The 15,836-nt window shown below is 37.8% G+C and overlaps 1 protein-coding gene across 3 annotated transcripts in view; it reads right to left on the bottom strand.

Annotated features, from left to right (window-relative positions):
* Nucleotides 1-15,836, bottom strand: part of PRTG (protogenin) — a 141,415-nt gene that overhangs the window by 29,255 nt on the left and 96,324 nt on the right. For all 3 annotated transcript variants that reach the window (XM_023255324.2, XM_023255323.2, XM_045059281.1), the window contains exons 12-15: nt 5,582-5,677; nt 4,746-4,932; nt 3,684-3,811; nt 2,288-2,458 (exon numbers count right to left, since the gene is read on the bottom strand). In XM_023255324.2, the coding sequence (XP_023111092.1) occupies nt 2,288-2,458; nt 3,684-3,811; nt 4,746-4,932; nt 5,582-5,677 (582 nt within the window). The remainder of the gene's footprint in view (nt 1-2,287; nt 2,459-3,683; nt 3,812-4,745; nt 4,933-5,581; nt 5,678-15,836) is intronic.

The raw sequence follows: 15,836 nt of genomic DNA, 5'->3' as shown, positions 1-15,836 counted from the left end.
TGCAATTACAATCCATTTCACTACTGGGTCATCAGTGAGGCAAAATACTGTTTTCTGAACCTTGTTTGAAACTAACAAATGAATGCAATGAAAGGAACCAAAACAAAATACTGTTTCTTTTTAGCCAGGTACAAATGAAGAGCTAAAGGGAATATGTGCTTCTGTGATAAATTACTTACTTATAAAGATTAATTACTTATACATAACACCTCATTAAATCAAGTTTGTCAAATGTGTCAATAAATCATTTTGGAATTAACTAAAACTAAAGTATACATTTAAAGAATACTGTGGTAGCCTGTAAGACTAATAGCCCTAAATAAATGGTGCCTCTGTCTATCCACACCCAAGGGCAGTGCTCTCCCACACTAACTCTGGGCTTGCCTATCTGATTTGCCTTGCCCAGTGGGACATTAGCAAATATGAAACAAGCACAGGCTTGCAAAGCCTTGTACGTGCAGCTTCCTCCCTCTCCTCCTGATGCTGGAACTCTCTCCTGCTGTTTTTAAGCTACCCATACTCTGTTGAAATCATGAGATGATTTTAGTCTCATGAGTGACCTCAGAAGAGACCAAGAGAAAGACTGCCCAGCTGATCCCAGTCCAAATTGCTGACTCACAGAACTGTGAGAAAATAAGATGGCTAATTTTTAAAGTGGTTTGTTAGGAAGCAACAGATCAATTGATACACACATAAAACTGCATTGCTGTCAAGTACTTATTACATTCAAGTTTCTTCAGTGACCAGGAAATCATTACTTAGTGGAGCTTCTACAGAATGAAAAATATGAACATATGACTATTAAAATTCCAACTAAAGTCACCACTTGTTTGTTTTACGTTTGCATAGAGAGTTTTATATTATATCCACACGAGTTTTATACTATATCCACACCTATTTTAATTAGGTAAATACTCCCTTCAAAAGGTAAAATGTATGAAGAAATATAAACACTGTAAAGTGTTTAGAATATGTAGATGGCCAACAAATTTCCTTCTTAAAATCCTTCTTAAGTTTTTAATTGCTTGGCAAGCTGTTCTTTTCCCAGTATGCATGTCTAAATTAAGGAAGCGCCAAAATAATAAAGCTTTACCATTTATGCGATGGCCCATCTGAAAACTGGTATGTGGACTTGTCCAAATGGAAGATTCAAAAATTTAAAAAGGATAGAATGATAAAAGCATGCAGTAAGAATGTTAAAACGTTTTAGAATTTAGTTTTTCTGAGCTAAAAACAAAAATCAGTGTTACAAAAATTAAATCCAGTGTTCCTATGTCCCATTCAGCTTTTCCCTGTACTTAAGTGGACCCTAGTTATTTATATGGACCAATTTATTTGTATGTGGGCCTTTTTAGTAGCTGTATACAGGTCTGCTACCTTCAACCAGGTCTTCTTCCAGCGTTTGCTACTCCAGGGTAAGACACGCCACCACCAGAAATCTAGTAATCATCTGTAACGATTCTCCCTTCCTTACCCCTCTCCTTCTCTACATAAACTACCCAGTCCTGTCAAGTTCACCTCCCCTGTATCTTTTGACTGTCCTCTCCTTTCCATCTCAATCCTCAGTGATCTCATCCAGGCTTATTGTCTCTTTCCTGGACCACTACAGTCACCTCCTAGTCTCTGCATTACTCTTACCCATTTCTCTTGGACTAAACCCCTTCTATTCACAATATTCAAAAGTGATCTTTCTGGAATGTGAATCACATGCTCATGCTTAAGATATGCTGATGGCTTCCCAATGCTCTCTGAATAAAACCCCAGTGCTTGAGGCTCTGGGGAGCTCAGTCAGTTGAGCTTCCCACTCTTGATCTCAGCTCAGGTTATGATCTCACGGTTGGTGAAATAGAGTGCAGAGCCTGCTTGGGATTCTCTCTCTCCCTCTCTCTGCCCCTTTCCCACTCATGCTTTCTCTCTTAAAATAAAGAAATAAGTAAATAAACATTAAAAAAAAAAAGCCCTGGGGAGCCTGGGTGGCTCAGTCAGTTGAGCATCTGACTTAGACTCAGGTCATGATCTCACAGTTCGTGAGTTCGGGCTGACAGCTCAGAGCCTGAAGCCTGCTTTGGATTCTCTGTCTCCCTCTCTCTCTCTGCCCCTCCCCCACTCATGCTCTGTCTCTCTTTCAAAAATAAACATTAAAAAAATTTTTTTAAAAAGCCCAAATCCTTAATAATTTGTTACTTGATAAATATAAATTTAAAATAAACTAGATCCTTCTTTCCATTTGTTTCCTTATCATCAGTAACTTTACTTTCCATCTTCTTTGAGAATTTAGGAAATTTACCTTCTCGGTGTAGGACCTGCCATTCTCCTGCAATCCAGGCCTTCCTGGATGCATACAAGATGGTATAGCGTGTGACCACGGTCTCTGGGCCATCAGGCGGTTTCCAAGAAACCAGAGCAGTGTCATCCTCTATCAAGGTCACTTTTACTCCAACCGGTGGGCCTGCTGGGGCTGTGCACACGTGTAAAAAATACTGTATTACCAGGATTAAATGGTGATAAACACTCAAATACCCAGTTAATAGATGGATAGTGATGGAAAAGAGTTAGAAAAACTAGAAACCACTATAAAAAAATCTCAGAATCACAGCTATTACAGATCACTAGTGATAAGGGTAAAATACTATTTTTTTCTTCTTTTTCTGAGAGGTAATTTCATTTTTATAATGTTTAAAACATCATGAAAAAGGATATGGTAGATTCCTAGATGGGGAATTACTGAATCAGAGGGTGTAAGCATGTTTAGGACTTTTGATATTGTTTTGCCAAACTGATAACTAGAAAAGTTTACAATTCCACCAGTAGCAACTGCCCATTAAATATTGAGTCTCATACCCCGTTTAGGTATTGAATTTAAACTACATTTATTACTAAAATGTACAGAATATATATTTAGCTGATCCAGGAAGCCACTGAAGGAAATACTTCTGAGACCAAAATATTTATTCTCCAAAAAGTTGTGAATCAGTGAGTTTACAGGGCAGACTTTAGACTAATGATTTGTATCTGGGAAAGCAGTAAAGTCTTGGGATTTTAGTTGACCCCAGTTTAATATGAACTAAAAGTATGAAGAGCTGGGTTTTGGTACCATATCACATATGGGAATACAGCCAAAACCACAGTAAAGAGGCCCTATGTTCACTGGAGTAAATGTCCTTCCTTTGTTTCTCTCAGCATAATTAGAACAGAGCTGCAATGGTCCTTATATACATCATCCATTCCTTTACCTTCATCCTACAGAAAAGGAAATGCAGTCCCACAGACATGAAATACCTCAGCAAGAGGCACAGGTAAGCTACAGAAATGGTGCTCAGTCAGGGATCACATTCACTGCACTGTGCACATAACCTACCACTCACATTTGCTCTAATGTGGGCTCCTAACATCATTAAATACACTATTTCCTTCCATTTTTAATTATTTGGGTGCAGTCTTGAATAGCACACCTGATTTTAGAAAATTTAATGTTCCCTAAAGAGAGGGGCTAGACTTAAGCCCATCTACTTGTGCAATACATGCGGTAAGAGGAACTTTTAAAAAAATATATAATAAAAAAATAAATTTCAAAAGTTAAGAAACAAAACAAATGCATACAGGTCAACCAAGGTGGCAACGAGGGTAGTATCTTTTTTAAAGCGACACATATATATTTTTACACATTTAGATAACTGTTTTACCTTCTGGAAGCGTAGAATGGTAGACAACAGGGCTCCAGGGACTGGAAAGCTGATCCACATGCAATCGTACAGCAAATTCATATCTGGTGTTGGGTTCTAGACCCTGAACTAACATGTGAGTTTCTGATCTATAATAACGAGCAATGAAGTTGTTAATGCTGGTAGTGCATTGTTTCTAAAAGATTATCAGTATTTCCAGTCAATATAGGTAAAGCATACTGTTCTTATTTATCACCTCATTTTCTTTAAAACAATTTTTTAGCCTAAAAGAGCAATCTCATTTGGCTATTAAAATACTACATTTGGTATTATCCTATATAAATTAGCCTACAAGTTGCCTCTCTGAAAGGAAACTAGGAAATTAGCAGTATAGAAATGTCCCAATACAAAATGATTTCCTCTGAAATACTACAAGTCAAATCATTCTTTTTTTAAAGTTTATTTATTTTGAGAGAGAGAGAGAGAGAGAGAGAGAGAGCAAGCATGAGTGGGGGGGTAGGGAGGGGCAGGTGGCTGGGGGGGGGGAGGGGCAGAGAGAGAATCCCAAACAAGCTCTGTGCAGGCAGCCCCTGAGGTGGGGTTCCATCCCACGAACCTTGAGATCATGACCTAAGCTGAAACCAAGTCATACACTTAACCAACTGAGCCAGTCAGGCGCCCCATCAAATCATTCTTTTAAATCATAATGATGGGCATCTTTCTAACTATAACCAAGAAAACAGAATACTCGTTTTATTTTTTGATGCTAGCATAAAAATGGTCTTTTGTTTCTTCCTTTAACTATGCTAACTTTAGCCACTTGAAAGTAATACTAGCTTCTCATCTAATCTTACTGCATGAGGCTGGGGAAACAACAACAAAAAATCATTTACAGAAACTGTCAAAAGATACAGTTTTCAGAACCCGGTATGGTAAAGATGCAAAACTCCCAGCCATTTTATAAGTAAGGGAAGTCCTGAGACAAGTGCTTTCAGGTAAAGCTTAAGCTGGCTGAAGATGGTAAGAAACAAGTATGAGTAGGGAGAAGAGCAAAGAAAAACACTATTAATAGAAGCTACATACGTTTGAAGGTATAGAACCAAAGAAGCGTTCTGCAGGCCGACAGGGTTACAGCGGATGGTGTAGTTAATTATTTGTGCAGTGGTGAACGCAGGCCTCCTCCAGTGCAGGAAGATGGAAGATGAGGTGTTAGCCTTCGCATAGAGATGGTGGGGTGGTGGTGGAGGAGGAACCATGCGATCACGAACAGCTATTGAAAAAGACAATGTTACTTTACTGCATGGCATAATATTACTATAGAAAGTGGCAAAATGATAAAATCATAACTCCCCACAATATAAGTTGGCTGTAGTTTCTTCCACTAAAGTGGTTCATAGATACACTTAGAGATGTATCATTTAATTCTCAGCAACTCTTCCATGAGTTAGAAAAGGAATCAAATATTATCAATACTTAGATTGTAAAACAGAAGCACTGAGAAGTCAAACTACCAGCTTGAAACATCCAGAAGGCCAGCAATGGACTTAAAATTAAACCCAAACCCTCTTTAGTAGCAATAAGCCCTAACAGGTCTTAGCACAAGTAAAACTGAACAGAAATTGGAAGAAAGTATTAGCCTCAAGCTAAAAGCAGAAGGTATTCAGGGTTATTTTTCCCAGTTAAATTTCTAATGGTCTTTTGCTTGCAAAAGTAAAACACGTTCTTATAATTAAATACATCTCACTTAAATATTTATTTTGAGCAGGTACTTGCTGAAGATAACTATGTTAGGCACCATGGAAGATATAAGACCACCAACGATTCCAACTAGTAATGAGACTTAAATCTACAGAAGGAAGAGGAGAAAAAAGACTGGGAACCATACAGAGTTAAAATGTGCTACCATAACTCTTACTTACACACGCATCCTGGAGTGCTGACTGTCTGGTCTGCCTGATAGCCATCTTCTATGTTGTTGTAAGCCAGTAGCCTCACGTGGTATTTTCTTCTGGGGTCTATAAAGAAACTGACAGGTAATAATTTGGTCCAGCCTTCTAGATATCACCAAAGGTTCTAGAACCTTTCTAGATTTTGGTTTACAAATCTTCTGAATGCCTCACAGTTTGAGATGTTTTTTTCCTTTCCCTATCCTATATAGTGACTCAGCAATTCACCTTAGTATGACCTTGCTAGTGTGACTATTAGTTATTTAAAATTTTACTTAACCTCATTTCAGATAGTAACATTACCACTATTACTCTTCCTCTTCCTCCTCCTCCTCAACTGACCAGAGACAGATTCTTGATTCTAAAAGGCAACCTGATGGATCACTTATAAGAGGTTACATGACATAGAAGTTTTTTGTTTAGTTACTTGAGGGTGGCTAACTTGAAAGCATGGAAATCAAAGTGAGACTATTTCCCCTCAAAGGTAAGAATAAATATAATCGTCATCCCTTGATACCTTTAAAAATTTTCATAACCATGCGTTATTTATCTCAATGTGTGCCCTTTCCAGAATCTGATTTTCAAGCTGACCCCTAAATTCACCAAGAAAGAAGAGCTGGAGCTCCCTCTACTGGTGTTCATTCACAGTCACAATATGAAAAACAAATTCCATCCCATGCACAAAAAAACAAAAAAAAATTTCAGGTTTTTGAGGATATAAATGGTTATACATTTTAAGTGATACATTTTAGAACATATTCAAGAAGTTTAACGATACAAATTGTATTTCAGTATGACTGTTTATTATAACATTTAATTATAGAATACTTACTTGGGATAAAAATAAACACTATTGAGAAATACTGTATTTTTCTCCCCCAGCTTTGTTGAGGTACAGTTAACAAATAGAAGTTGTATATATTTAAGGTATACAAGGTGATGCTTGACATATGTATACATTGTGAAGTGACTACTACAATTGAACTCATAAACATAGCTATCATCTCACATAGTTACCATTTTGTGTGTGTATGTATATTGAAAACAAGATCTACACTTTTAGTAAATCTCAAGTATATAATACAGTATTGAAAGCTATTATAGTCCCCATGCCATGATAGTACTTAAGATCTCTAGAACTTATTCACCTTACATAAGTGAAACTTTGCACCCTTGAGCAACATCTACCCATGTCCCCCACCCCTGAGCCCCTGACAATCACCATTCTACTCTCTGCTTCTATGGGCTCAACTGTTTTGGATTCTGCACATTAGTGAAATCATACAGTAATTGTCTTTCTGTGTCTGGTGTATTTCACTATGCATAATATCCTCTAAGGTTCGTTCATGTTGTGCAAATGGCAGAATTTTCTTCTTTTTTTTTTAAGGCTGAATAATATTCCATTGTGTACATATGCCATGTTTTCTTTATGCATTCACCTGTCAGAAGACATATAGGTTGTTTTTATATTTTGGCTACTGTGAAAAATGCTGCAGTGAACATAGGGGTGCAGCTACCTCTTCCAAGATACTGATTTCATTTCCTTTTGATATATATCCAGGAGTAGGACTGCTGGATCATATAGTAGTTATATTCCTAATTTTAATGTATTCCTATGTAATACTTGTCTAAATTATAATAAACGCAGAAATACATTCTACATTTCATAAGGGAAAAATCATCCTTTATATACATATCTCCAATGTGGAAAAACTTAGACTAAACAGATAAAAATAATTGTAGAGTGAATTTAAACATTTAAAAATCCAAAAATAAAATGTAAAGTTTATTAAAATTTTCAAAATAATTTAAGAGTTTGTACATTTAAAAACTGATATATTCTAATATTTAATATTAAAATGCATTAAAAGGAGAACAATTTATACAACTTAGAACATTTCTATATTTATTAAAAAGTAGGAAGACTAATATTTGATTATACTAAAAAAATGCTTTTTGAGACATTATCTCATTTGAGTACAACAAAATTCTATAATATATATGTTATTCCCATTCTATAAACCGTGGTACCAAGGTATTGACTAGATGTCCAGGGTTACACAAAGCTAAACTAAGATATTTCTATGACCAAGAACATATAGGGTCCTTTAAATTTACACAAATACATGGACTTTTGTCATAACAGGTAAGTCTGTCTCCTTAGAATGAATTTGAAAATAGAAATATTTTAAAACATTTTATAAAATAATTGCAGAAAACACAGAAATATATTTGGATTTCATTACTCAATGATTTCCAACATTTAGCACTAAAATTCTAAGATTCAAAGATTTCTGTTCAGATTAATGGCTACTTAATTTTAATCTGTGTTCTTTCCTTCCTCCTAACATACTGCTAAACTCCTTAGTCAACTGAATCCTGAGTGTCATCTTACAAATACTCCCTCTGAAGGGGTACAAATGGAATTCATTTGGCTCTCTGCAGTCTAGTTCTTCAAACATATTTATTGTCTCTACTCAATCAGAAGAGTATCTTTAGGAAAGTCTCCTGGGAGTGGGACATGATGCCAGGAATTAGGAAATACTGAAAAGGAAGGATGATGAGACAGAGTTTGACTAAAGTAGCTCACATTCTCAAGAAGCCAGCCATGGATATGGCCAGATCTCACAGAAAGCTAATTTTTTTCAAATATTTATTTATTTTTGAGAGAGAATGAGAGAGACAGAGAATCCCAAGCAGGCTCTGCACTGTCAGCTCAGAGCCCGATGTGGGGCTCAAACTCACGAACCATAAGATTACCTGAGCCAAAATCAAGAGTCAGACACTTACCCAAGTGAGCTATCCAGGGGCCCCACAAAAAGCTGATTTTGATGAGGGTTATGAGTCTGGGTGGAGAGATTAATCTTTTTTTCCACTGTGCAAACAATCAATCAACACTTCATGAATATTTCTCTTCAACGGTTATTTTTAGTCCTAAAATTGATTTCATTTTCCCTTTTTCCTCTTTAAAAAAACAAGCTGCCTACATTAAATTCTAAACCCCAAATTCACCTTTTCTTGTTGATCAGACAGAAGAGGCCTATGTATCCTGAGAAAATGAAAGAAAAGAGTTGCTCCCTGAACATACCCAGCACCTGTACGACCCACTCAGCATAGACTCTATAACCAGCCAGCATGAGGAGGAGCAGTCTTCTGGTGCCCATCTGGAAATCACCAAGTCACCAGAGCAACCATCTCAGTGCTGGGTTCCTTCCCCTGCTCGTTTCCATGAGATCAGGAAAAGGCAAGTTATTAGACTAGCAAACCAACTACATCAGGTGCATGAGATTCCTTTGTATCCACACACACAAAAGTACAAGACCCAGGATAATTTTGCAAACGGTTTTAGCGGAAAAAATTAGAACAGAAGACATACTATGTGGAAAAAAAAATCTGAGAGAGAAAATCCATTTAATGTTTGTTCACATCTGATCAACTCTTTATGCTTTTCAGAGAATCTCATTTAAAAAAATAAAAGTGACAGTTTGGGGACCATACTGAGCAATGGGCCATGTGCATTTGCCATGTGCTCCTGTAAGGCTTTAAGAAATAGGACTCCAACCTCAGAATCTAGTCGCTACATTATTTTGGTTTGTTAATCCAGAGACCCTGGAACAACATGGCCCATTTTTATGCATCATTTGTTAGAAATTTGATGTCATGGACCCAGGGAACCAGAGCCCTCAAATAATAATGTCAAGATGAACATTATCAGGCCATAAGAGTTATCAGCTAAGAAAGAAAACAGAGGACACCTACACAATGAAAACAAAATTCAAGTAAAAAAAAAAACCACAAAACATCTGTTAGAACCAACTTATTAAATATAGTTAAATGCATAAGTAATATACCTTAGCATAAGTAGCACAAGTACTCAAACTCTACAGTTCTGAAAAGACCCTCCATTGCATAAAGGACAGAGCAGAGACCCAGGATCAACACTGAAATGACACAGAGAACCAGTTTCCAAGGCCTGCTAATGGCCCTTCTCGAGTCAATCATTGCCACATATGTGGTGCTTGGTTATATGAGACTCAGCAGACTTGGGCTATATGTGGTTTAGGGGGAAAACAGCAGAGTCAGGAAGAGCAGCCACAAAGAATAGTACAGGCCTTCCCAAAACCCAGTGAGGGAGAAAGGAGAAAGGGAGAGAGTTGGTCCCATTTGCTTCAAAACTCAACACAAGGGGCATAAAAACCACTCATGAGAGTTAATTCTTAATGGTATCAAGAGTGATGGCTCAGATAGGTAGTACTTGGATTTATGGTTAACCTTGCTTAAAGATTTAGCAATATATAGAGATGAAAGATCAAGAAAGAAAGCTCAAATTAACACTAATCTCTAGTGAGTGTCAGCTTAAGTTAACATGACCATGGTCCCAGCCAGAATAACTTGTACCTTTTATTACAAAGTCAACCTTTGGCAGAAAAATGAAGATCTCCTTCCTAAAACATTGTTATGGCTACACCCCTTCTCTTTTCTCCTCTGGCTCTAGGACTTGCCTCACCTTCTTTCCTTTCTGATTCATTCTCACTACCAACCCTTCCACCCTGGTGTGTTTCACATCAGGAGGCGTCACAGGTATCAAACAAACATTTATCAAGTACCTACTCAAAGTCAGGCACTATACGAAGACTCACGGATTAGGAAGCCATTTTAATTGCTTTTAATTTCAGTCTACCAGAGTATAGACTGGCAAATGAATATTCTGTATGTATTATTTATTAACCATACAGTCTTGAGCATATTTTTTAGTTTGCTAAGCCTTGTTATTTTCATTTGGAAAATAGAGATATAATCCCTTACAGGGATTTTAAGAGTCCCAAATGAAATTATGCCTATTAAAAACTCTGTACAGTTCCTATAATTAGTAAACGTCCAATATTATTGTTGTTATAATAATGAGGAAAGTTGCCCAGGAGAGCAGAAAAGATTCTACCAAGAATGTGGTGCACTTAAACTTGGGAATCATCTTTGTGAAGGTAAATAAATATACAGGCATGGTCGAGAATCCAGAATGTCAGTAAATTAGCTGTTAGCAAATACTAATGCTGAGCTCCAACTATTCTCTGTCCTCATTAATATTCCCTGGTTTGGGGAGCAGGAAAAGGCTCCAAGTAGGTGTCTGACATGTATTTATGATTGAAAGAGTTATGTTCTGTGTTTATGGTCACTAAGAATTCTTGCTGTTTTGGTAACCATGTCACATGGTATATAACACTGTCAGTTTCAAAACCACCTTCACCCACATCTTTCATGTTAATTTAATACTCTCTCATCTGCTAACAAAAAAACTACCTGATGATATAAATTCTTTGGGAAACAACGTAATAGATTTCTTCCCTAATGGAAGAACAGATTGTTTTATGAAATGGAAATATGGAAGTTTGAGGACTAGCATTACGAACAGCAAGCAGATGGAGACAACAAATTCAGTTAATTATAACCAGTTTTAACAATTAGGTATTTATTACCTTCAGTGACTACAACTCAGAGCAAGAAAAAAAGTTCAATAAAATGAGATTTGCCATAATGCCAAAATCTTTTAAAGATGTACTGATCAAGGACTTAAAATCCATTCTAAAAGCATATGATTTAACAATAATTGCACATTAATGGTATCTTTAGACATTTTAAGTAACCTTCAAAAACTGTGCTATAATATACCCAATTTTCATTGCATACATGTTCCGAAAGACCACAAAACAACAAAAAACTCAGGTCTTCAGTGCTTTACCTGAATAACTTGCATTTCTCTTCTCTAACACTAGATGGCATTTATGTGCCTGTATGGAGAGTGATGGCCCCCACTCAACCAGCTAGTGAAGGTGGGAGCCATTCAGGTACCAGCTAAAACTATGAATGAGCAATTCAAAACAGGGGGCTGTTGCTCAAGTTTCACCAAATGAAGGCCTGCATGAAACGCAAGGCAATGAAAAGAAAAAAGGGTGCCTTGGATTAGTATTTGTCATATATATGAATATTTCACATGGAGTTTATAAAACCCTGTAAGCTAGGTTATTGCTTTTGTCACCCGACCTCTATAGAGAAGGATGGTGAGACAAACAGAAGACAACTTTCCTAATGATTCAACGCTACTTGGAAGCTAAGATACAGTCTAGCACAATCCTGACGGTCTGCGCTGTCAGGCCCAGGCTGCCTGGATTCCAATTCTAACTTGGTCACTACTGTGCAACGTGAGGGAAGTTAATTTCTCTCTGTACCTTGGTTAAAATTACCTGTAAGATAGCTATGATGACAATAACACAATCTACCTCTCGAGGCTGTTAGGAAGAGGAAATAAATTGATTCACAAAGTTTTTACAAGAGTGCCAACGTATAACAAAAATGTTATACTGATGAAAACATTAATAGTAATAAAATAATTATTATCAGCAACACATAACTCCAAATCCCTGCTCCCTCTCAGGGAGAAGGGCAGGCTGGCATAGTGATTAAAGGTACAGACTCTGGAACCAGACTACTTGGGTTTGAATTGAGTTTCCTCATCTGTAAAATGGAAATTGAATGGGTTTATATTTGTAAAAAGCTTTTTTTTTTAAATTTTTTTTAACGTTTATTTATTTTGAGACAGAGAGAGACAGAGCACGAATGGGGGAGGGGCAGAGAGAGAGCGAGACATAGAATCGGAAGCAGGCTCCAGGCTCTGAGCCATCAGCCCAGAGCCCGACGCGGGGCTCGAACCCACGGAACGTGAGATCGTGACCTGAGCTGAAGTCGGACACCCAACCAACTGAGCCACCCAGGCGCCCCTGTAAAAAGCTTTTTAAAATGCCTGGCACTTAGTAGATACTTTTCAATAATAAATAAATAAATGTAGAGGAGAGGGCTGGTTTGAGAATTAGGGGATTTGGATTTTAATCTTCGATTTTGTAGCTGTGTGGCTTCAAAGGCAGTCTCCTGGAACTTGGTATCCTCATCTTTTTTTTTTTTTTTTTAATGTTTATTTACTTTTGAGAGAGAGAGAGAGAGAGAGAGAGAGAGAGAGAGAGAGAGTGCAAGTGAGGGAGGGACAGAGAGAGAGGGAGACACAGAATCTGAAGCAGGCTCCAGGCTCTGAACTGTTAGCATAGAGCCCCATGCGGGGCTTGAACTCAGGAACTGCAAGATCACGACCTGAGCCGAAGTTGGACACTAAAACCGACTAAGCCACCCAGCCGCCCCTCAGTTTCCTCATCTTTAAGATTAGCAAATTAAAATAATCAGTTTTTTTCAAATTTGTTTCCATAGCAGTGTGTTAGGGGAGCTAAGACAAAGGTACAAAGAATTATGCAAGACAGGAAAAACTGCTACAAAGAGATCTGTTAAAGCTCTAAGGGAATTCAGAAGAAGGAGAGGTTACTGGTAGTTTTTTTTTTTTTTTTTTTAGGAGAGGGAGGCTTCACTGAAGAAGTGCATGTGAGGACAATTTAATTTTTATAGTAAGCACAGGGAAGAAGAGAGAAAGGCCAAGGATAGAATATAAGCAAAGGCTCAGGGACAGGAACATGTGATGTGGATCAGGGATGAGTAATGGGGAAGAGTTCAATGAAGGGTGCATGAGTGAAAGTCATGTAGAATAGTTAGGCTAAGGGTAGATCTCAGAGAGCTTTGAGAGCCAGGCTAGCCATTGTGGATTTTGTTATACATACACACAAGATGGCTTGACTAAATGGAATTGTTGAAAGAAGGGATTAATGAGAAGGAGTCTGAAAGCTCCCAAGTTTCCAGCCTGTGTTGACCAACAGAAATAGAAGAAGATATGCTTGGAGGAGCCAATGACATGCTGAACCAGAGATGCCAGAGGAACCAAGTGGAGGTGACCAGGGGTGTAGGCTGGAGCAAGTAGTGAGGATGGAGAACGACATTCAGCAGTCATGTACACAGAGGACGGGGTACCAAGGAGAGAAGAGACAGCAGGGACTAGAAACCTAGGTGTGAGATAGGAAGTGGTGTTAAGAAGTCATGAGGAAAACCCGGAAGGTATAATATCACAGGAGTTATGAGAAGAAGATTGGTTGGCAATGTCCAGTGCTATAGAGAAGTCACTGAGGGTAAAAGTGATATCTGGTATTTATGTCGTTTAACAGAGTAAATTCATCAGGAAGGGGTGGGGTTGAGGGGGTAGCAGAAAGGAAGCGGTGGGATGCTGGAGGCACAGCAATAAAAAGCAGAATGTAAATAAAAATGCATTATCTTCTGGGGCGCCTGGGTGGCGCAGTCGGTTAAGCGTCCGACTTCAGCCAGGTCATGATCTCGCGGTCTGTGAGTTCGAGCCCCGCGTTGGGCTCTGGGCTGATGGCTCAGAGCCTGAAGCCTGTTTCCGATTCTGTGTCTCCCTCTCTCTCTGCCCCTCCCCCATTCATGCTCTGTCTCTCTCTGTCCCAAAAAAAAATAAACGTTGAAAAAAAAATTAAAAAAAAATGCATTATCTTCTGATATGCAGTATCATCAGATACTGAAGTATCTTCTGAAAATAAAAATGTTTACAGTGGTATCTAGCTCTATGTGGTAGCAGAATTTTTAGTTATTCTGGTTCTTATATTTCTACCTGCTCAATAATAAATATGAATTTCTTTGGTAATAATAAAACAGTACTTTATATGTATTATCTTAAATGATCTTTTTTTTTTTTTTTTTTTTAATTTTTATTTTTGGGACAGAGAGAGAGAGAGAGAGCATGAACGGGGGAGGGGCAGAGAGAGAGGGAGACACAGAATCGGAAGCAGGCTCCAGGCTCTGAGCCATCAGCCCAGAGCCTGACGCGGGGCTCGAACTCACAGACCGCGAGATCGTGACCTGGCTGAAGTCGGACGCTTAACCGACTGCGCCACCCAGGTGCCCCTTAAATGATCTTATAACAGCCCTATATATTAAGAATTTTTTTTATAGACAAGGATACCTCTATGTAAGTAAATTAGCTTTCATTTCAAAATTAACCACTCTTCTATACAAAATATCCAAAAATGTATTTCAAACTTCCCAGATCCTTTAGTATGTTAGAAATAACCAAAACTTGTTTTGATTCTTCAAAATCATCCTTATTAGCATCAATTACTATAGCTTCCATAGCAAAGAGTGGTTGGTTGGTTTGTTTTTAACTTATTTTTGTTGACCTTCAGCTCCAATTCTGCTTCTGGGCCTATTTTCTGAAAAGCCAGGGGCCCTATAATCACTAATGTTTGAGAAGCCAGATAGCAAAACATGTTGGAACATGTGTAAATTAAGAGAACACATTCTGACAAATGGCATCGTTTCTTACTGAGTGGCTTCATGACTTAAACCTTTTTTTGTGACTCACTTCTGGGTTTTAGGTGATCTTTGAAGTAGGCCCGGATGGGGTGGGTGATATTAATATATATTCAAAGTAGCCAAATACACAGAACAAAAACAGAATAATCAAGAGTTGTAAATATTAAAGAATAAATTAACTTTAAGGAGAAAACATTTAAGAATTCCAGTCTTATCAGATTTTGATCATTGTTCTGTCCTTAAACTTCTCTAAGTACAAAAGGTAAAAATCAACAGACTCACTTGGGAAGTTTCCACACCATACCTTCTTCCAAACACTATGGAGGCCAAGTGTTCTCTGATGGAAGATAAACTCAGACAGTAAAACTGACAGACATCAATTCAAACTTTAGTGTTTTGCTCTAACACTAACATTTCCAGAAGTCTGGTCTCCTGGAAAATGCATAATAGAAAACCATTATTTACAAAGTATTTAGCTGTGGACCAACAGAAGGAGAGAGTGTTGGCGTCATGAAAACCAGGCCTGTTTGCTTGAGCTGTTGTGTTGGTGAGGTTCCAGAAGCCTTCAGAAGAGCCAGGCCAGAGTGGACAAGTCCAGGGTAGATAAATGAAGTGAACACCTGAGGTCAGGACCATGAAAAAAACGTTTACCTGACATGAATAAATACACCTCTGACATCATTTCTAAATTTCAAATATGAGTAAGACTTAATGAATTTTATTCCCCATTCTTCTAGGGAAAACTGATCAGGTGGTGGGGAAAATAATTTTCCTGAGACCAAAGGAAGATAAAACAACTTCATCTACTTTGGGACAGTCCCTGTCACTTGGCTCAAGTTAGACGTGGAACACATTTGATACAATGTCTTAGGAAAATACAAAGCATTATTTTAAACATCGCCATGCACTACCTTAAATGATTTACGTAAAATACCACTAAAGAAAGCTTTGCTTACATTAGCCACAACGTGTCACA

Source organism: Felis catus, chromosome B3, assembly GCF_018350175.1.
Source record: "Felis catus isolate Fca126 chromosome B3, F.catus_Fca126_mat1.0, whole genome shotgun sequence".
NCBI classification, from domain to species: domain Eukaryota; kingdom Metazoa; phylum Chordata; class Mammalia; order Carnivora; family Felidae; genus Felis; species Felis catus.
Note: the sequence above shows the minus strand (reverse complement) of the source record. Positions and strands in the feature narration are given on the sequence as shown.